At 43.2% G+C, this 23100-nt stretch overlaps 1 protein-coding gene across 2 annotated transcripts in view; it reads right to left on the bottom strand.

Moving 5' to 3' along the window:
- Positions 1-23100, bottom strand: part of uqcc1 (ubiquinol-cytochrome c reductase complex assembly factor 1) — a 117857-nt gene that overhangs the window by 24766 nt on the left and 69991 nt on the right. For both annotated transcript variants that reach the window (XM_068048635.1, XM_068048636.1), the window contains 2 exons: positions 3418-3495; positions 581-694 (listed from right to left, as the gene is read on the bottom strand). In XM_068048635.1, the coding sequence (XP_067904736.1) occupies positions 581-694; positions 3418-3495 (192 nt within the window). The remainder of the gene's footprint in view (positions 1-580; positions 695-3417; positions 3496-23100) is intronic.

Below are 23100 nucleotides of genomic sequence, written 5' to 3'. Positions count from 1 at the left end.
GTTCCACCATTCAATACAATCATGGCTGATCTTCTGCCTCAACTCCACTTTCCCATCTGCTCCCATATCCCTTCATTCTTTGAGACCAAAAACCTCTCTATGGCAGTCTTGAATATACTCAATGATGAAGCATCCATAACTCTCTGGGGTAGCCAGTTCCAAAAATTCACAATCCTCTGAGTAAAGAAATTTCTCATTTCAGTCCTAAATGATCGTCCCCTTATCCTGATACTGTGCCCCCCTGTTGGAGATTCCCCAGCCAGCAGAAACAACCTCTCAGTGTCTACCCTGTTAAGTCCCTCCAAATCTTGTATGTTTCAAGGAGATCACCTCTTCTAAACTCCAGAGAGTATAGGCTCAATTTATTCAGCCAATCATAGGACAACCCTCTCATCCCAGTAAAATGTCTATACTGCCTCCAATGCAAGTACAACCTTCCTTAAATGAGGAGCCCAAAACAGCGCACAGTGTTTCAGACGTGGTCTCACCAAAGCCCCATACAACTGGAGCAGTTGCGGTGAAATTCTGATTCTGTAATAAGTTAAGGTTACTAACTCAATTTCATTCCACCATTCCTGACCTGTTTGCGGACATATTCGACCATCAGCTCCAACTGTCCCGGGTCCTCGCACTGTTTGTTGAAGAGATGTCGCCATAGAGACGCAGCTAATACTCGGTCGTCTGATAAAATTCCCTGTAAAGGAATAAAACCAGTGACAACACATGGCAGGAATAAAAATAGTGGCTTTTTCCTCACAGCCTATGCATGTTTGACAAAGTAAGGGATGACTGTATGCTGATAGGATATTGTGATCATGCTTTGTGGCCCACCTCTGAAATATAATACAGATAAGAGCACAAATAATCAAACAAACTTTAATACTTCCATTTATATACCACCTCACTGCATTTGTTGAAATATCTCAAATTGTTTCATACAATAACTTCTTAAATGCTACAATAATTACCCAAGCAAACAGCAAAGAAATGAATAATGATTAAGCCTGTTTTTTGCTCGGATTCACAGAGGGAGGAATGTTGGTTTAAAATACCCTAAGTGCCCATTCTTCCTATAAGTACCTTAGCAGGACAGATCATCATGGAGGGTTTCACAGACAGGCTCAATCCTTACCAGACCATACTGGCATATGATCAACGTTCACTTAAGTTGTCAGCAGTGGCTCAGGAGGTAGCACTCTCGTGCCTCTGGGTCTGAAGGTTGTAGCTACTCCAGAGATTTGAGCACAAAATTAGTCTGGTGCTCTCAGTGAAGTACTGAGGGAGTGTTGCACTGTCGGAGGTGCCGTTTCTCGGATGAGATGTTAAACCGTGGCTCCGTCTGCCCTCTCACTATTTCTAAGAGCAGCACTGGAGTTCTTCTCAGTGCCCTGGCTGATATTTATCCCTCAACCAACCCTTGAGAAAGATTATCTGGCCATTATCATATTGCTGTTTGTGGGGCCTTGCTGTGCATCAATTGGCTACAGCGTTCTCTACATTATAACACTGCAAAAGTACTTCATTGGTTGTAAAGTGCTTTGGGATGTCCTTAGGTCATGAACCCACAACCTTCTCAATAACAGGCAAGAGCGCTACCACTGAGCCATGTCTGACACACAAATGAAAGAAAAAGATAGGCCATTGAAAAATGCATTCTCCATATGAAAATGGAGAAATACACTCAATGTCCAGCAGATGGTATAAGCTACTCTGCACCATCCTAATTTTGAGACAGGTTACTCTAAAGCAACGAATGCGCTATCAACATAACATTTCCATTCATAAAACAATCCTTGTGGCAAAAGCCCAAATTGGTACTATTTTGTACTATGAAGCCATTCTGCAAGGGAATAAGCCATAGCACCCCCTCAAACACAATCAGTGGCAATTGAGAGAATGGGACCCAGGGAAAGAGATCAGGATCCACTCAATTTTTCTCCCCAGTTCTTAGCTCAGTGGAGCAGGATATGTGAAAAAAAAAAGCAGGGAAATGTCTAATTGGTATTTCATCAGATTAGTTCCAAGAAAGACAAATCAATGCCAAATGATTTTGGTTTAGAAACACAGTGTAGGCTTGTTCTGACACAAGCTTTTTGAAGGAAGTTGTATTATTTTAGTACTTTGTGGATAAAGCACACAAGAAGAGTATTTGGCAGGAGGAAGGAGGTCATCCATAATCACCAGGGCGAAACCAGAACCAGCGGCCATCGATACAAAGAAGTTACTAATAAATCCAATAAGGAATTCAGGAGAAACTTTGTTACCCAGAGTGGTTAGACTGACGAATGCTATCGCATTGAGTCGTTATGAATAGCATAGATGCATTTAAGAAGAAACTAGATAAGCACACGAGGGAGAAAGGAATAGAAGGATATGCTGACATGGTCACGGACCTGTTAGGCTGAATGGCATGTTACTGTGCTGTAAATACTTTGTAGCCAGCCATATTATAACTGTCACATCACCACTTACAATAAATTATGGAAAGCATAAAAAGCAAATCACTGCATCTTAACCTCTGGATCTGGATGTCACACATTCTTATGTAAACTAAATGGGAAATATATATGCCACAGTGCTTTTTAATCCACCAGTTTCCTCTTCTCCTTTCCTGAAGTTCTAACTCTTGGTGGCCAAATAGCATCAGCGACCATGGCATCGCACCCAAGCAGCTACTCTTCATTTGAGAGCTTGGACAGAACGTTACGTAGGGACAGGAGTAGGCCATTCAGCCCCTTAAGCCTGTTCTTCCATTCAATTCAAGGATGATCTGCATCTTAACTTTATTTAGCCACTTTGGTTCCGTAACCCTCAATACCTTGCATAACAAATATCTAAATCTCAATTTTGCCATTTTTAATTGACCCGTAACAGCTTTTTGGAGGAGAAAGTTCCAGATTTCCACAAACCTGTGTGTAAAGAAATGCTTCCTGACATCACGGCACAGTGGCGCAGTGGTTAGCACTGCAGCCTCACAGCTCCAGGGTCCCGGGTTCGATTCTGGGTACTGCCTGTGTGGAGTTTGCAAGTTCTCCCTGTGTCTGCGTGGGTTTTCTCCGGGTGCTCCGGTTTCCTCCCACAAGCCAAAAGACTTGCAGGTTGGTAGGTAAATTGGCCTTTATAAATTGTCACTAGTATAGGTAGGTGGTAGGGAAATATAGGGTCAGGTGGGGATGTTGGGTAGGAATATGGGATTAGTGTAGGATTAGTATAACTGGGTGGTTGATGGTCGGCACAGACTCGGTGGGCCGAAGGGCCTGTTTCAGTGCTGTATCTCTAATCTAATCACCTAGCTCTCATTTTACTACTAGACATACACAGTCACACCTGATGCGCAGTCAATTAATCCACTCTCTTAATCTTGAGATAAAGTCTCTTTTCCAGAGGCCCAAAACTTCAAAGAAATACACCACTCACCTCATCATATCCAAAAATCGCTGCATAGAAGTTTTCTGTCATAACTCTCATATTCTCCTTCAGCACAACAGATTCGATCTGAGGGGCACAAATGGCATCATGAATGAACGTTTGGCAAGTAATTATTTGTACCTTTTCTTTAGCGGAGATCAGATTATGATTAAACAGACAGTGAGACATCAAAGAATAAACAAACATGCAATGCCAAATCAAGTAACACCCAGGGGTAGACAACGGCAGGTTCTCAGCTCATCCTGAAGTGCTTACCCCACCTCCAGAGAACCAATAACTAGATAGCTTACATCATGTACTGTTAGAGTGGTGCATAAATGCTGGCATGGACTGGTTGGGCTGAATGGCTTATTCCTATGCTGTATATTCTGTGTAATACTTTTTTCTCGTAATTGCAGGTTTGCAGCACTCATGTTCTTTCATTTTATTCTGCCCCTTCTACATGAGTAAAAACAAAGGCACACTTGTGTATTTCACTGGGTGAACTGGAGGTGTAACAGGGTCACAGATGCATAGGAAATCTGAGTAAACCCAGTTTGCATATATTTCAAGACACGGGCAGAAAGGTGGCATTCAGAGCCTAGTATTAACATCTTGACAGTGAAAGAAAGACCAGTACCACTGGAAGATTGTTACAATGCTTCTCACGGAATTTTCTTCACTCATTCACACACACGCACTCACTCTCTCTCTTGCACGCGCACATATAGATGTTTCTTAAACTAGCCCAGCTTCCTTTCAAAATGTCTGCAGTGAACATGAGCTCAGTGAACAAGCCTGCAACTTGTACCATGGCTCAACGACTTTGGGTGAAAAGCAATTTTCCTGCAATCTAACCTATGCTTATTTAAGTTACGCTCATATCCCGCACCCCTCACTAACCCTACTCGACATGGTTGGGTGGGGGTGGGGGGCCGGGGGGGAAGAAGGGGGGGAATCCCTACCTGATCGGGTGGGGATAGACCCCCTCCCGCTGGTTGGGTGGGGGGAATCCTCATCTGCTGGACAAAGAAGGGATCCCACCTACTGAACAAATGTAGTGCTCCCAGCTGAGAACCAGCGTGGAGTTGAACTGTTCCTTGCAATGAAATGGAAGACCATAAAAAAAATGCAGATTTTCAAGTGCCATATCCCGAGGTTCCACTGTGCTCATTTAGTAAATCCTTAATACTGTTTGTGAGGAATACGGTCCAGGCCATGGTAGTTAAACTATCAACCTCCTCCTTTAAAAAAAAATCTACATTAAAAAAAAATCTGAAACCTAGGTGCTCGTCACCTTCAGGCAAATATAGCAGGTCAAAGAACACAGTAAGTTGCCTGATAAGTGAATACTTCTGCTACATTAATAGTCAAGGAAAACCCAAACCATTTGCTATCTAAACTGGTTATATTCCTTCCTGTTAACTCAGGAGAGTCCTGTGTAAATTTCTAGCGCAGTTAAACAAACAGCTCAGCAGTAGATTACACATTGTACCACTGTTTCAAGCTTGACTGTTTGTCCTGAAACATATCCCACGGGGCTGCTGAAATAAGTATATTTCTGGCATCCCACCAATGTCCAACAAGTTAAAATTTTATATTAAAAAGCTTTAAATTCTTTACACAAAACTTTATAAACTTTTTATTGGACTTGAAAAATGCGTACCAGAGTTAGCACTTCAGTGCAAATCACACTGGTAAAACCTCTTGTCCATCAAGGGTGGCTTGCTGGCTTAAACAGTACAAACAACTTGTGTTACAGTCAGGCTGTCTGTGATGCACCAGAGTTAAACTCCCCTGTCCAGTGACTAAAAAGAGCAAAGCAGCTGCCAATTAAAGGGAATCACAAACATCCAAGAAGCCTTGAAAACCCTTGGCTTTCTTGATGGCTGCTATGCCCTTCGACACTAACAGCAGCTTTACGGCTGTACCCTTTCCGTCTGTGAGTGAAAGGGACTCACCCTGCCACACCCTTCCCCCGCATACCCCTCGGAGCAAGGGGCAAGCTGGAATACATTACAAGCTGAAGACAAGCAGTAGCTCGACTGCCAATCTCCAACAAGTAGGGAAAACATTGCCTCATTAAATAAACTGACAAAGAAAAAACAGAAATAAAACACACAACACCATCTCTTAAAGAAAACACAATTAAATACAAGAGAAAAAATCCTTTTAACCCTGTGATAATTTGTTCAAATAGTTTACTTTTATTGTGGAGCGTTCCACAGAAACATTGACTAAATTCTAATGGGACAAATTCATTATGGGCTGATAAACTGTATTGCATTATACTGAATGTCAGTCATGGTTCAGTAGGTAGCACTCTTGTCTCTGAATCACAAGGTTCTGCATTCAAATCCCACTCCAGAGCTTGAGCACAAAAATCAAGGCTGACACTCCAGTGCAATACCGAGGGAGGTGTCGTCTTTCAGATGAGACCTTAAACCGAGGCCCCATCTGCCTACTGGGATGGATCTAAAAGATCCCATGGCATTGTTTCAACATCATAAAAGCAGACTATCTGGTCATCATCACATTGCTGTTTGTGGGAGCTTGCTGTGCACAAATTTGCAGCTGCATTGCCTACATTACAACAGTAACTACACTTCAAAAGTATTCCATTGGTTTGAGATGTCCTGTGGTCATGAAAAGCACTATAGAAGTACAAGTCTTTCTATTTTCTTTGAATTTCCAATCAAAATCTGTGTCCATAATGCCAGGTTCAGCAGTCATGGGGCAAAAGCAGAACCTTACCCAAGGTAGACCATCAATGACGGTGCATCACCCAAGGACCTGTTACACATTTGAGCTCTTTAGACTCGACAGGCAAGAGAAAGAGGAAAAACTGCATCTTTGTTAAGATGAGTTGCTTTGAAGAGAAAAAAAACACTAAGCTTTCAGGTTTAACCCTTTATTGGCAGAGTTCTTGAAAAGATGGAACTTGCAATGATATAGCATCTTTCACATCTTTGAGATGCGCTTCACAGCCAATGAATTGCTTTAAAGTGTAGTCACAGTCATATAATTAAGCACAGCAACATTCCACAAAAAGCACTACAGTGCCAGGGATGAGGGACTTCAGTAATATGGCAAGTCTGGAGAAGCTGGGATTGTTCACCTGAGAAGAGAAGGTAAAGGGGAGATTTAATGGAGGTGTTCAAAATCATGAGGGGTTTTGATATAGTAAATAGGGATGAACTCTTTCCATTGGTAGGAGCGTTGGTAACCAGATTTAAAACAATTGACAAAAGAACCAGAGGGGAAAGGAGGAGAATGTTTTACCCAGCGAGTTATGATGATCTGCAATGCATTGCCTGAAAGGGTGATGTCTACAGACTCAACAGTAACATTCAGGAGGGAACTGATATACACTTGAATGGAAAGAAATTGCAAAGTTATGGGGAAAGTGCAGGGGAGTGGGAGTAATTGGATAGATCTTACAAAGAGCCAGCACAGGCATGATGGGATGAATGGCCTGCATCTGAACTGTGATTCTATAAATAAGACAAATGACCAGTTAATCTGTTTTGGTAATAATGATTCAGGGAGGAATGTTGGCCAAGACATTGGGAGAAAACCCCACTCTTTCAGTGCTGCCATGGGAGGTTGTCCATTCACCCTGCACGGGTAGTACGACATCTCCCCGCAACAGATGCTCTGACAATGCACCTTCATACTAGCACTGAAAAATTCTCGGAATTGAACTTGAACCCACACCTTGTGGCTCAGTGTCACAGTGCTACCACTCAGCCAAGGTGACACCCAACATGCACTGGAAGTGTATGCCAAGCCTGAACAGTGCACAATAAAGCAATTCGACAGGGCTGAGAAGCGCTGACAAGAACTCTGCAGGACATCGAAGAAAGCATGAGACAGGGAATATCTACAGATCAGCAATCTTTCAGCAGACTGAATGATGCATTGGGCTGACAAGTCCCTTGTGGAAGCAATGCAGTATATAGGACGCTCTATGGCTGCACAGTTAGAGGTTTGAAACAGAAAATTGCACATGGGAGCTTGGCAGACCTAACAACTAAATATATTAAGAAAAAAGTTTTAAGCTTGATAAGTTCAAATAATCAATACAGATTTCCAAGCCGGAGTGTTAGAAACAAAAGTCTCCATTAAAACAGCCCAGATAAATGACCTCAAGTTATTCCCAAGTCTTGATCAATCTTTCAGCTTTAAAAAAAAAATGTACATATGAAACTTGACTAAAACAGTTGAAAGCGCTGAGGTCAGGAGGCTCTTTGTGTTGTTTATACAGCTGTGTCAATTTTCGATTCCCAAACTTCTCCGACAAGTTTAGCTCAAGCTTCCTTGATTAACTAAGAGACGTGCAAAAAAAAAGGGAGCCTCTCACTAACAGCTTTGGTAAGAGTTTAGTTCGCGCCTCAAATCTGAGAATTCAATGACCTAAATTCAAACAAACATTAGCTATCTTGTAATGGTTGCCATATGTCTACACTTGCGCTGCCATCCAAATTAGCAGAGTTTGTTACCAGAACATTTTAGAACAGAACAATTTGGAATTTTTCTTTGGAAATCCCTATTTTTAAAACTCACTTCCACTGAACTCCACATCTAAACTAGGGAGAGAACTCCTTGCTCACTGGCCAGTTTGCTCTGCCATCCAGAAATGAAGACAGACAACAACTTGCATTTATATCGCGCCCCTAATGTAGTAAACGTCCCAAGGGGCTTCACAGGAATGTTAACAAAAATTTGGCACCGAGCCACATAGGAGATATTAGGAAAGATGACCAAAAGCTCGGTAAAAGAGATAGGTTTTAAGAAGAATCATGAAGGAACAGAGAGAGGTGAAGAGGTGGAGAGACAAAGGGAGGGAATTCTAGAGCTTAGGGCTTGGACAACTTAGCAGTTGGCAGGGAAAAAGACAGAAGCGCAAAAGGAGAGCCAACTGTGTAACAGCCCCGACAAACAAATTTTTCTGCAGCACCTGTGGAAGAGTCTGTCACTCTAGAATTGGCCTTCATAGCACTCCAGGTGCTGCTCCACACACCACTGACCACCTCCAGGCGCTTACCCATTGTCTCTCGAGATAAGGAGGCCAAAGAAGAGGAGGAGCTTGGACAACTGAAAGCACAGTTGCCAACGATGGAGCGATGAAAACTGGGGATGTGCAAGAGTTGGAATTGGATCAGGGATAACTCCCCTGGCTCTGCTACGAAATAGTACAGCGAGATCTTATATGTCCACCCGAGGGAGCAGATGAGGCTTCAGTTTAATGTCTTATCCGAAAGACAGCACCTCCGATGATGCAGCACTCCTTCAGTACTGCACTGGAGCGTCAGCCTTGATTTTTGTGCTCAAGTCCTGGAGTGGGACTTGAACCCACAACCTTCTGACTCAGACGCATGAGTACTACCAACTGAGCCTTGGCTGACACTTTACAGAGACAGGGAGGGCGAGATCATGGACGAATTCTGAAAAAGAGGATGAGAATTTTCAAATTGAGTTGTCGTCAGATTGGGAACCAATGCAGTGCAGTGAGCACAGGGGTGATGGGTGAATGGTATTTGCTGCAATATGGGCACAGAGTTTTGGATGTGCCCATTTTTATAGAGGCCAGCCAGGGGAGCATTGTTTTTAAATCATCTACCACCCGCTCCACTGAGATACACCTGACAACTTATGTTTAACTTTACAGAGAATGATCCAGTCTGAGGACGCAACCCGCAGGACAGCAGCTCACTTGGGTATGCCTAGAAGCTGGCTGGGTTTGTCGTAATAACAAATGCTGCTCCAGGGAATGACACAGACAGCAGAAATGAGAGCTTTCAGAGGCCAGTTAGCATGAGTGAGAACATTCCTTTCGCGTCTGAGACAATGACTCATACCCAGTTCAGACCAGGATTGAAATTACCCTCAGGGAGCCACAGGAATCCTAAATGAAAGGAGCTGGAAAGGCAATCTCAATCCAGCTCCTGTTGGGCACCAGTCCACAAGTCTAACTGCCCATAATTTGGCACTAACTGGTAAATTCACTCAGTGAGGTGATAAAGATGCTCGCTGCAGGAACGGGAAATTCAGTATGTTTGGACAGAGGGTTCAGGTGCAGTGCTGTGGAGGAGTGGAGGGAACTTCTAATCTGCATCTAACCTGTACAACAAGTTGCATTGGGGAATGCTAGCACTGAAAATGGAAAAGTATCCCATTCTACAACACTATGCCGAATGATACCAAAAATAAATTTTAACAGGTTCAGTGCCATTCTATAATGAGGCCTGTTGCCAAGTTGGCAGCACAATCACAAGCTATCAAGTTAATGTGGTCATAAATACTGCCGTTTTAAAACAAAGCTACACTGTTTAGTGTGCTACAGGCAAGGAACTCTTTAGAATGTCCTGGTCCATATACAGTTGGCCTCTTACCCAATGGCAGGGGTGTTACAACTGATCCCTGTTATTTTCTAACCTATAATATCGACTTCATATCAACCAGGTTAAGTATCTCGAGGCTTTGGTAATGTATATGGTAGGCTTATTGTCTCACTACCCATGCGTGTACATGGTATAAATACACCTAGATTTGGTTTTTCCAATGTCACTTGGTATGCTTTGAAAGAAAGACTTGCATTTACATAGCTCCGGTCACGATCACAGAATATTACAAAGTGCTTTATAGCCAATGAAGTACTTCTTTTGCGAAAAAGCCCAATTCATTATCATGATTGATTAGAAATGCAGAATTCTTCATAACTCCAGGTCATTTGTCAAAAGAGTTTCAGTAAAGTGGAAGCTATTTTCATACTGTGTCCAGAATCAGAATGACAGATTTTGGCCTTCCCAACTCATTTGAGAAAAGTATTCTGAGCTAATATAACGCTAGGATGAAGCACAGGAATTTCAGGCGTGTTACTGATCTTCAACGTAGTGGGAGCAATTTTATGATGAATTACGAGTGCTACACAAAAGATCGCCAAATTACGAATGAGGAAGCCACGTAGGTTCATCTATCCAGAACGATCAGACATTCTCTCCTCCCTCCCCGATCCCGCCCCCAGCCAATGCAGTATTCAATAAATGATTCCAGGGTTTTGTTTGCACTGTTTTAATCTTTAAGTCCATTCCATGTACGACTCACTCTGCGTGTGTATAACTGCCTATGTGAAGATTTTCCTGATATTGGTCATAAATTTACCTTTCAGTAGTTTGAACTTGTTATTTTAATTTAAATGAATATGTCAGGGTTACCTTTAAATTCCCTTAGCCATCTTGTATGTTATATGCCTCTACAACATCATGTCTTAAGGCTGAAAAGCCCAAGTTTCTCTAATCTTTCCCCATTCAGACATTTGACTGCAGTGGTCAGCCTTGTGCCTCTTCACCCTATACTGCCTGCAGTGCTTAAATATTTTCTTGAGTCTCAATGGCCTGAACTACATGCACTATTCAAGGCGTAACACACACTAAAGCATATTGATTTAAGTCCAACTTTTCCCTGTAGCGCTTTGGTGCCAGTCACAACACTGGTTTGAGGGTTGAAGGAAACATAGTCACAGTGCTTTTAAGACACTTCCAAGACAAAGGTTTTCAAATTTCTGTGTGGGACCCCTGCACAAATATGGACATGCCCTGAGGGAGTCCCACAAATAGTTACTCATCATCAGGAACCCTCAGTCCTAACTTCTGATAGACATGGTCAACTACTCAAAAGAAGTCAGTGGTTTTACTGCAGAAACCAATTCTTTATTACCTCTGCAACAAATTGAGGCTGGCCCAGGATCCAGTGGTCAATTAGACATGTGGACTCGAGCCTAAAAACAAGGTGAGGTTTATTCACCCGTCACCTATAAAGTGGTGACTTTAAGTGCAGCGATGAATAAGACAGTAACAGGAATTACTTTCCAGCCTACACATTCTCACTTCCTTCCTCTCCAAATTCCACTTCCCAACTGAAATTATTTCCTTGCCTTTTATCCTTACAGGCTGGGAGTTGCTCCTGATTAAAGGCAATTAAGGTCAATGATTTCTTAAAGCTACATAGCCCTTCCTTGGTCATTGACATTTTTTTTATAACTTCTTAAAATTATACCCATCGCAAATACAGAGCTTTCAAAAGCCTACGGCACACATATTGTCCCTTTTTCACTGTTATAGCATACAATAGAAATTTCAGTGATCATCAACAGCACAAAGGAAATATGGTAACACAGAATTCTCAAGGGCATTAACAATTCGGGTCCATCATAGATCCCTTCTCTGGTTCACTGCGGTCAGTCACTCCCTAAACTCTGGAATTCCCTCCTTACACATCTACCCTGTTTTCCTCCTCAAGACACTCCTTAAAACCTACCTCTTTGACCAAGCTTTTGGTCATCAGACCTAATATCGCATGTGACTCGGTGCCAAATTTTGTTTTATAATGCTTCTGCGAAAGCACCTTGGGACTTATTACGTTAAAGGCGCGATGTAAATATAAGTTGTTGTAAGTGGTCTGAGCATCTTACTGCTATAGGAGTTCACCCGTATTATCCTATATCTATCTGTGCATTACAGCAACGCGAGGGGAAAACAGTACCACATGCGATCTGGGTTAGATGAGAGTTTTTTCAACAGCAACAGTTATGATTATATTCATTTAGTTTAATCTTTGCATAATGGTAAGCAATAGGAGCAGGGAGTAGGCTATGCAGCCTCTTGAGTCTGCTCCGCCATTCAATAAGATCATGGCTGATCATGGACCTCAAATACATTTTCCTGCCCCATCCCCATATCCCTCAATTCCCTTAGTGTTCAAAAATCTATCAATCTCCTTCTTGAATATATCAAATGACTGAGCATCCACAGCTCTCTGGGGTGGAGAATTCCAAAGATTCACAACTCTGAGAAATTTCTCTTCATCTCAGCCCTAAATGGTTGACCCCTTATTCTGAGACTGTGACTCCGAGTTCTAGGCACCCCAGCCAGGGGAAACATCCTCCCAGCATCTACCTTGTCAAGCCCCTTCAGAATTTTATATATTTCAATAAGATCACCTCTCAATCTTCTAAATTCTAAGGAATGTAGGCCTGACTCCCCAAAGCATGTCCACCATCTACAAGGCACAAGTCAGGAGTGTGATGGAATACTCTCCACTTGCCTGGATGGGTGTAGCTCCAACAACACTCAAGAAGCTCAACACCATCCAGGACAAAGCAGCCCACTTGATTGGCACCCCATCCACTACATTCAACATTCACTCGCTTCACCAGCGACGCACAGTGGCAGCAGTGTGTACCATCTACAAGATGCACTGTAGCAACTCACCAAGGCTCCTTCGACAGCACCTTCCAAACCCAAGACCCCTACCACCTAGAAGCACAAGGGCTGCGGATGCATGGGAACACCACCACCTGCAAGTTCCCCTCCGAGCCACATGCCATCCTGACTTGGAACTATATCACCGTTCCTTCACTGTCACTGGATCAAAATCCTGGAACTGCTTTCCTCACAGCACTGTTGGTGTACCTACCCCACATGGACTGCAGCGGTTCAAGGCAGCAGCTCACCACCATCTTCTCAATGGCAATTATGGTGGCCTAGCCAATGACGCCCACATCCCATGAACAAATAATAAAAAAAAGTCTACTGAATCTCTGCTGATGGGACAACTCTCAGAAAATAAAGAAATTGCTACATTTCCCCACATCACTGGGTTGCCTTACTTGGCTTCAATAAATCTAATTATCCTCAGCATTCCTAACCCCTGTCTCAAAAGGTCCTTGCTGCTTTCCCCTTTAGCAGAATCTGATTGTATTTACAGCCTTCCAGTTTCAAACAGCCCCTCTCTATTTATCTCTTCAACATACAGGAGTTGCTGAGTTTTTTTCTGTATAATGGGAGACAAATATTTCTCCATTATCTAGATAAATTAATGAATTGTTTGTTAGGTCTCTGGGGAAAAATATTTACCTTTCCTCAGGGCGCCTTTTATTTTACAAAAAGTATGACAATACATTGTTTTTAAAATCCCAACATCACAAGCAGCCCTTTATCCTAACCCTTTGAGGAAAATTAAGCCAGAAATCCTGAGACATGATGGAGATAGTGTGGGCTTAAGGCATACATAGGAACAGGAGTAGGCTATTCAATTAGATCACGGTTGATCTGTATCTCAACTCCATCTACCCTTGATTTCATATCCCTTAAAACGCTCGCCCAACAAAAATCTCTCTCAATCTGAGTTTTGAAATTTTGAATTGATCCCCAACAATTTTTTTTGGTGGGGTCGGTGGGGGGGTGGAGGGAGAGGGGGACGGGGGGGTGAGGGGGGAATGGGGGGCGGGGGGTGAGGGGGGAATGGGGGGCGGGGGGTGAGGGCGTGGGTGTGGAAAGAGTTCCAGATTTTCACTATCTTTTGAGAGAAGAAATGCTTCCTGGCACCATGCCTGATCAACAGCCTAGCTCTAATCTTAAGGTTATGCCCCCTTGTTCTGCAATATAGCTGGCCCTAGGCAGACGGAAATATGATGACCTCATAGACCTTAGGGAACCTAGGCTGAAAATTTATGAGCCAAGGTTTGAAAAAAAAAACAAATCCAATTAAAGCAGCCAGGCTCACTTCTGTGGTTTCTGCCAATGACCAATAAAATCCAAGAGGGGTGTTTTATTTGTAGTGTCAGGTAAATGACAAGGTCTGGCAATTCTCTTTATATGTATTTGCAAGTAAGTGCTCATTGTAGAATGTCAATCAGTGGGTACAAAGTTGTATCTGATAACCATACAATGTGAATTATGCACTGTCAGTATTAGAAAGTATTTATAGCACAAACAGGCCATTCGACCCAACAAGTCTATGCTGGTGTTCATGCTCCACACGAGCCTCCTCCCATCCTTCTTCACTTAACCCTATTAACATATCCTTCTATACCTTTCTCCCTCATGTGTTTATCTAGCTTCCCTTACATGTATCTATCTTATTCGTCTCAACTACTCCATTTGGTAGCGAGTTCCACATTCTCACCACTTTCTGGTTAAAGAAATTCCTCCTGAATTCCCTATCAGATTTATTAGTGACCATCATATTCATAGCACTAGTTCGGAGATCACACACAAGTGGAAACATCCTCTCTACCTTTCATAATCTTAAAGACATCAGTCCTCACTTTCCTAGTGAAAAGAGCCACAAAGGTTTACCTAATGGGTACAACCTCTGAGTGTCATTTATGGCATGAAAGGAGGCCATTTGGCCCATTGACTTCATGCCGGCTCTCCATGAAGCTATGCTGTCAGTCCCACTTCCCCGCTCAATCTCGATAACCCTGCATGTCTTTCTCTCAGGTGGCCATCCAACTTCCTTTTGAAGTCATTGATTGTCTCCACTTCCACCACCCTTGTGGGCAGCAAGTTCCAGGTCATTACCACCTGCTGCGTAAAAAAGTGCTTCCTTATATTCCCCTACATCTTTTGCCCAAAACCTTCAATCCGTGTCACCCAGTCCTTGTACCATTTGTTAATGGGAACAATTTTTTCCTTATCTAACTTATCTAAGCCTATCTTGTGCACTTCTATTAAATCTTCCCTCAATCTCCTTTGTTCTAAGGAGAACAAATCCAGCTTTTCCAACCTAACCTTGTAACTAAAATCTTCCATCCCTGGAACCATTCTGGCAAATCTTCTCTGCACCCTCTCAAGGACCCTCACATCCTTCCTGAAGTGCGGTGACCAAATCTAGATGCAATATAGCCTTCTTTGGCCTCCTTATCTCGAGAATCAATGGGTAAGCGCCTGGAGGTGGTCAGTGGTGTGTGGAGCAGCGCCTGGAGTGGCTATAAAGGCCAATTCTAGAGTGACAGGCTCTTCCACAGGTGCTGCAGAAAAATCTGTTTGTCGGGGCTGTTACACAGTTGGCTCGCCCCTTGCGCTTCTGTCTTTTTTCCTGCCAACTGCCAAGTCTCTTCGACTCGCCACACTTTAGCCCCGCCTTTATGGCTGCCCGCCAGCTCTGGCGAACGCTGGCAACTGACTCCCACGACTTGTGATCAATGTCACCGGACTTCATGTCGCATTTGCAGACGTCTTTAAAGCGGAGACATGGACGGCCAGTGGGCCTGATACCAGTGACGAGCTCGCTGTACAATGTGTCTTTGGGGATCCTGCCATCTTCCATGCGGCTCACATGGCCAAGCCATCTCAAGCGCCGCTGACTCAGTAGTGTGTATAAGCTGGGGATGTTGGCCGCCTTGAGGACTTCTGTGTTGGAGATACGGTCCTGCCACCTAATGCCAAGGATTCTCCGGAGGCAGCGAAGATGGAATGAATTGAGACGTCGCTCTTGGCTGACATACGTTGTCCAGGCCTCGCTGCCATAGAGCGAGGTACTGAGGACACAGGCTTGATACACTCGGACTTTTGTGTTCCGTGTCAGTGCGCCATTTTCCCACACTCTCTTGGCCAGTCCTGACATAGCAGTGGAAGCCTTTTCCCATGCGCTTGTTGATTTCTGCATCTCGAGACAGGTTACTGGTGATAGTTGAGCCTAGGTAGGTGAACTCTTGAACCACTTCCAGAGCGTGGTCGCCGATATTGATGGATGGAGCATTCCTGACGTCCTGCCCCGTGATGTTCGTTTTCTTGAGGCTGATGGTTAGGCTAAATTCATTGCAGGCAGCCACAAACCTGTCGATGAGACTCTGCAGGCACTCTTCAGTGTGAGATGTTAAAGCAGCATCGTCAGCAAAGAGGAGTTCCCTGATGAGGGCTTTCCGTACTTTGGACTTTGCTCTTAGACGGGCAACGTTGAACAACCTGCCCCCTGATCTTGTGTGGAGGAAAATTCCTTCTTCAGAGCTTTATAAAGGTTCAGTACAACTTTCCTGCTTTTGTACTCAATGCCTCTGTACATAAATCACAAGACCCCATATGCTTTACTAACCACTCTATGTCCTGCCACCTTCAAAGATCCCTCTGTTTCTGCACACTCTTTAGAACTGCGCCATTAAGTATATATTGTCTCACCCTATTCCTTTTGCCAAAATGCACCACCTCACACTTATCTGTATTAAATTCCATCTGTCACCTGTCTGCCCATTCTGTTAGCATATCTATGTCCTGTTGCAGGTGGTTCATATCATCCTCACTGTTTACCACAACTCCAAGTTTGGTGTCATCAGCAAATTGAGAATCTATTCTGTATTTCAAGATCCAAGTCAATTACATATAGCAAAAAAAGCAGTGTTCTCAGCACTGACCCTTGGGGAACACCACTATCTACCATCCTCCAGTCTGAAAAACAACCATTTACTTCTACTCGCTGTTTTCTGTCCTTGAGTCAATTTTTCATCCAAGTTGACATTGACCTTCCTATTCCATGAGCCCCAATTTTGTTAACCAGACTTTTTTTTGGACCTTATTAAATGCTTTCTTAAAATTCATGTAAACATCTACTGCATTTCCCTGCATCAACCTCTGTTACTTCAGCAAAAAATTCAATTAGATTAGTCAAGCATGACTTGCCTTTTACAAATCCGTGCTGGCTCTCCTTAATTAGAACATAAGAACATAAATAGGAGCAGAGGTAGGCCGTTCAGCCCTTCGAGCCTGCTCTGCCTTTCAATGAAATCATGCTTGATCTTCTACTTCAACACCATTTTCCTGCACTATCCCTGTATCCCTTGATAAGGACATTAACTCAATCATCTCCAAGTGTCCGTTGATATTTTCTGATTATTGTTTCCAAAACCTTACCCACTACTGATGTTAAACTAACTTGCCTGTAATTGCTAGGACTGTCCATACACCCTTGAATAATTTTTCAAACATTTCCAAGTTTCACATCAGCTGTAAACTTTGAAATTATGCACTCTATATCCAATTCAGGTCATTGATGCACATCAAGAGCAGCAGTGGTCCTAATACCGACCCCTGGCGAACACCACTGTATACTTCCTGTTCAATACTGTACCCAATTTTGTCTCCATGCAGCCACCGTCACTTTAATCCCATAAATTGTAATCTTGCTCACAAGTCTATTATGTGGTACTGGTTATGTACAACTGGACAGCTACCAAAGTCCAATAAAGGAATGTAAAAACGATTCCGCCAATTCACAGTCAATGCCCACCTACAGCTGTTTAATATCACCAGCAATGCTCAACATAAAAATATGGAAATAGCAAAGGTTATTTTGTCCATTCCTTCCACAGAACATATACAATGTACTCCATCATAGATACTGCACCACTCATTTAATTTAGAAAGTGTAGCATAAATATTGGTAGAGATCAAAAGTCTTTAAGCAAAATATGATTCATTCCTGTGCCTCATCATCCATTACCAGCTTCACACCCCACCTGATCCCATGGAGTGTTTGATTATCTCAGTCGACCCATTTCACCATCAACCCTGCTGCAAATAGATCCAGATTAACAATATCCAAAAATATGCCAATCAGCTGCTTTTGCCCATAGCTTATCCAACATGTCCAGTGCTGTGTGTAAAAAAGATATTCCTATAACCACTGGTCTTCAGCTTGTTAATTTTATACCTGTCACTTCTAGTTTTATCCTCAGAGCCAATGTTGAAGAGTTTAATTCCATCCTCATCTTCAATGCCTCTCAGCATCTTGAATACACAACTCATATTTCCCTCATCTTGTTTTCTCCAGTCTTACAAGTCTTTCCTTGTTACTTGGACTCGAGTCCTAGGAGCTGCTCTTCTCTGATTTTCTCGATATATCAACTACTGTCCCTGTTTTTCTCTCCAACTTGTGGAGGCTTCGAGCATCAAACCAACATCACCAGCTATTTGGGATCAGGAATTCAGCAGAATTCCTGAAACTATGCCCATCCACTCCTTGGTCTAATAGGTCAATGCTCCAATGTGCAGTACCATTTATCAGTGTGAATGTCTTATGATACTGCAAAGGTTATGGCCCTGACAACATTCTGGCAATAGTACTTAAGACTTGTGCTCTAGAACTTGCCCGGCGGCAAGCTGTTCCAGTACAGCTACAACACTGGCATCTACCCAGCAACTGGAAAATTGCCCAGGTATGTCCTGTCCACATAAAAAACAAATCCAATCTGGCCAATTATTACCGTTTGTCAATTTTTAATCAGCAAAGTGATGGAAGAGGCCATTGACAATGCTATCATCAGTATTGCTTAGCAATAACCTGCTTGTTCACTGATGCTCAGTTTGGATTCTGCCAGGGCCACTCAGCTCCTGACCTCATTATGACCTTGGTCCGAACATGGACAAAAGAGCTGAACTCTAGCGGTGAGGTGAGAGTGACTGCCCTTGACATCAAGGCAGCATTCGACCGAGTGCGGCATCAAGGAGCCCTAGCAAAACCGGAGTCAATGGGAATCGGGGGAAAACTCTCCGCTGGTTGGAGGCTTATCTAGTACAAACATACTCACTTTCTAGAGCAACTCACAAGGAGCCATCTTCTTTCTGGCTCCAATTTCCAAATTCATTTCCTACTATGTTCATGTACCAGTAACACAAAATATGACTGGGGATAAACATTTGGTCCCTCTCAGTTCTTTTATCATTCTCGTAAAACATTTGTGCACTTTCTCCTGTGTCTCTATATCCTTTTTATAATATGGAGATCAGAACAGTTTGCAGTAACTCCATGTGCGGTCTAACCAAGGTTCTATACAAGTTTAACCTAACTTCTCTGCTTTTCAATTCTATCCCTCTAGAAATGTGTCGTGTTGTATTTTTTTTTATTACCTTATTAACCTGTGTGGATACTTTTAGTGATGTGTATCTGTACCCTCAGATCCCACTATCCCCCTATCCCACAGAGACATTTTCCAAGGGGTTTGTGTCTCCTTATCCTTACCTTGCACTTATTTCATTGAACAATGCAATGGTCAAATGATCATGACCTTTCCTGTGATTCCTCTGATGAATTAAGATTTTCAATATTCTTTTAATAATTTTGTTTCTAATTTGGAGTACCACCATGTTTACTGGAAGTGGACTGGAGTTACTGCACCCAATAAGTTGCGGATCTAAATAACAAAGCTGAAGTGCGTATTCTGGACTGTTTACTGATGCTGAATCAGTTCCGTCAGAGTCATACTCCGAAACCCAACCCTGGGCCATTTCCCCAATGTGTCGGGATTAAGTCAAAACTCTCACAACGGAATGTCAGAGACATTTAGGGCAGAAGGAGGCCTTTCGGCCCATCGAGTCGATGCCATTTCGATGTCAAAGTTTATTTATTTATTTAGCGATACAGCACTGAAACAGGCCCTTCGGCCCACCGAGTCTGTGCCGACCAAGAACCACCCATTTATACTAACCCTACAGTAATCCCATATTCCCTACCACCTACCTACACTAGGGGCAATTTACAATGGCCAATTTACCTATCACCTGCAAGTCTTTTGGCGGTGGGAGGAAACTGGAGCACCCGGCGAAAACCCACGCGGTCACAGGGAGAACTTGCAAACTCCGCACAGGCAGTACCCAGAATTGAACCCGGGTCCCTGGAGCTGTGAGACTGCGGTGCTAACCACTGTGCCGCCCTGTTCAGGGTGTAGGGATCTACATTCATCAATGTGATATACTCCTGGCTCCCTCATTAAGCTAGGAATTACAATGATGAGGATGGGACAAATCCCGCTCAGGCAATCTTGCACTGCTGGTTACAAAGTTCCTATCTGAAAGGAAACTGAGCCAGTTGCCTAGGCAGCATTAGAACATAACAAAAACTTCCCTGAACTCATCACTGTAGTAGTTTTGCTCAGAAAAGATCACTGGGGTGGCTATTGTGACGAATGCAAAGTGCATTCTTCAAGGGGGAGGTGGGGGTTCTTCAGAGGGCAAGATAAAGTTGTGAGTCTACAATACAGCCAAAGGAACTTTGCTCTTTGCGACCAGCCCAGGCATACTGACGGAGTGCTGCAGTTGGTGGTACTGTTTTTTTGGAGGTTAAACCAAGGCTCCGTCTGCCCTCGCAGGTGAACAGAAAAGATCCCATAGCACGATTTTGAAGAGCAGGGGAGTCCTTCCAGTGTCCAGCCCCACGTTTATACTTCAACCAACATCACTAACAGATTAGCTGGTTATTATCACACTATTTGTGGGAGCTTGCTGTGCACAGATTGGTGCTTCTGACATTACAACCGCAGATACAAAAGTTATTCATTGGCTGTGACAAGCTTTGGAACATCCCAAAAGGTGCTACATAAACACAGCTCTGCCTTTTTTTGAGTGCATTTGATGCTGACAACATACAGAGCAGTAAAACTAGAAGGATTCCATTTCCTCGACAGAACCCATCGGCAGTTTGGAGGGGTTGTGGACTTGAGAGAAAGTTATTCATAACGACCCTCAATTACATCCAGTTCTCATCACTACAGAATGCTTTTTCTGTATAACTACCATGTGACATGTGGCAAAGGTCTGCAGTGAGATTCCCAGCAATGATATTGCAATTACTTGGCTCACAGGTAGGAAAAGCAAGATTGGAAATAAAGCAAACCCATGTTAAAGAGGGGAAAATATATATGTTTATATTTATTGCACAATCGACTAAATTCCTTTGTAAATAAGAAAACAGCAGCGCAGGCTTGAAGAACGAACCTCAGAGACACATTTAAAAATGAACACCACGTACTGGCATGGCTGCATGAGGTTACTGGCAAAGCAGTCAGCAATGGTGAAGGAATCACTAACAGTTTAGTTTGGACTAGCTTATTTGGTTTGATTTTTACAGACATATTTCAAAATGCTCTGGTGTTAGTGAAGGACCCCTATTGTGCTGTCATTTTTGGAAGCATACACTAAAAAGAACGCAGACTGGACGAGCTGACCTGGATTTCCAGGGAGGACAACTAATCATTGAGAATGCTTTCACGGAAAACTGGCTTCCATTTTATAACTGCTCTTTTCATTCTCACATGCATTGCACAGATGGTAATTGAAACGTTTGACAATTTGAAGTCAGTTTAAAAGTTCTATTTTTTGAAAATCTGCAAGTATAAAGCTGACAGCATGGAATGCTCTACCTGAAAAGGGATTTGGACAAATACTTCAGGATCAGGGATTTAACGGGGTTAGAGACAAAAAGCCAGGGTGTGGGATTAAACACGACTGCTCTTTCAAGGAGTCAGCATAGGTACGAAGGGCTGCAAGGCCTCCTGCTGCACTGTCAGTTTCTACAATCAGTCAAAGTGACTATGAAGCTGAGAGATTGTCATAAAACCCATTTGGTTCACAAATGTCCTTTAGGGAAGGGAATCAGTCATTCTTTACCCAGTCCTGCCTATACGAGAGCCTGGTCCCACATTGACATGGTTGACTCTTAACTGCCTCTGATGCGATCGAACAAGCTGCTCTGTTGTATTAACACTTTCTCAGGGCAATAAATCTGGCAGTTCAACACTACATTTTCCCATTCCACCACAACACCCAATTGCATTTGTATTGCATCTTTAACATAATAAAACATCACAAACTGCTTCACAGCAGCGTTACCAAGAAGAAAATTGACACCGAGCTACGTAGAGAGATATCAGGACAGGTGTCTAAAAACTTTGTCGAAAGCACTTTAAAGGAGGAGCGAATTAGCGTACCTGTGAGATTCAGGGAGGGAATTCCAGAGTTTAGGCTGAGGCAGCTGAAGGCACAGCCACCATTGGTGGAAGAATGAAAATCGGGGATGCACAAGAGGCCAGAACTAGAGGAGTACAGAAATCTCGGAGGGTAGCAAAGCTGGAGAACATTAGAGATAGGGAGGGGTGGATGCAAAGCCATGGGGGGATTTGAAAACAAGAATGAGAATTTTCAAACAGAGGCACTGAAGGACCCAGGGCTAATGTAGGTCAGTGAGCATAGGGGTGATGGGTGAGCGGGACTTGGTGCAAGTTAGGATACCAGGAGAGTTTGAGGAAATCAGGATTACGGAAACATGGAAGGTGCGAGGCCGACCAGGAAAGCTTTGGAGTTTCAAATAAACAATTAAAAAAAAGAATGACGATCCACAGCCTGGGTCAAAGGCAATAAACAACTCCCTCGTGGCGATAAAGGACATGTTTAATTGCTACGTACAGAAGCAAGTGCTTTGTTGACTGATCTTCCAGCCACACAGTCCCTGCTGCTGTAGCCAGAGACTGTCGCAGCCAAGTCCTGGAATCATTGCTTGCTCAGCAATGCCAGAATTGGGGCCTGCGCTAAACAGCAGAGGCAACAACAAAGGCAAATAATGAAGTGGAAACCGGCGCACAGCTGCCCGAGGGCTGTGGATGCTCAATCGCTGAGTATATTCAAGACTGAGATCAACAGATTTTTCGACTTTAAGGGAATCGAGGGACATGGTGAGAAAGCACAGTTGAAGTAGATGATCAGCCATGATCTCATTGAATGGCGGAATGGACTCGAGGGGCCGTATGGCCTGTTGCTGCTCCAGTTACGGAAGAGATTTCCGCTAAATCACAGCCAAATAAGGCTGAAACATGGACTCCACCCTCCCATGTGTACTATTGGTTGTTGGTCATCACAACGAACTCCAACACAATAACTCTGGTTTCCCCTTAGTTTAACAACCTAATTGTTGTAAATAGATTATAGTCAACCTGCATTGTATAGTGGTTGGTAACACATAACTATTACTGCTCTACAATTGATAGGCTACACCTCGGTCTAATTATTTTTTTAAATTCGCTCATGGGATGTGGTGCACATTTATATTTTTAAATTTCTTGTGAAAATAGACTTAGTGGAGTTC

Source organism: Heterodontus francisci, chromosome 16, assembly GCF_036365525.1.
Source record: "Heterodontus francisci isolate sHetFra1 chromosome 16, sHetFra1.hap1, whole genome shotgun sequence".
NCBI lineage: Eukaryota > Metazoa > Chordata > Chondrichthyes > Heterodontiformes > Heterodontidae > Heterodontus > Heterodontus francisci.
The sequence above is the reverse complement of the archived record's forward strand: the minus strand, read 5'-3'. Positions and strand labels throughout refer to the sequence as shown.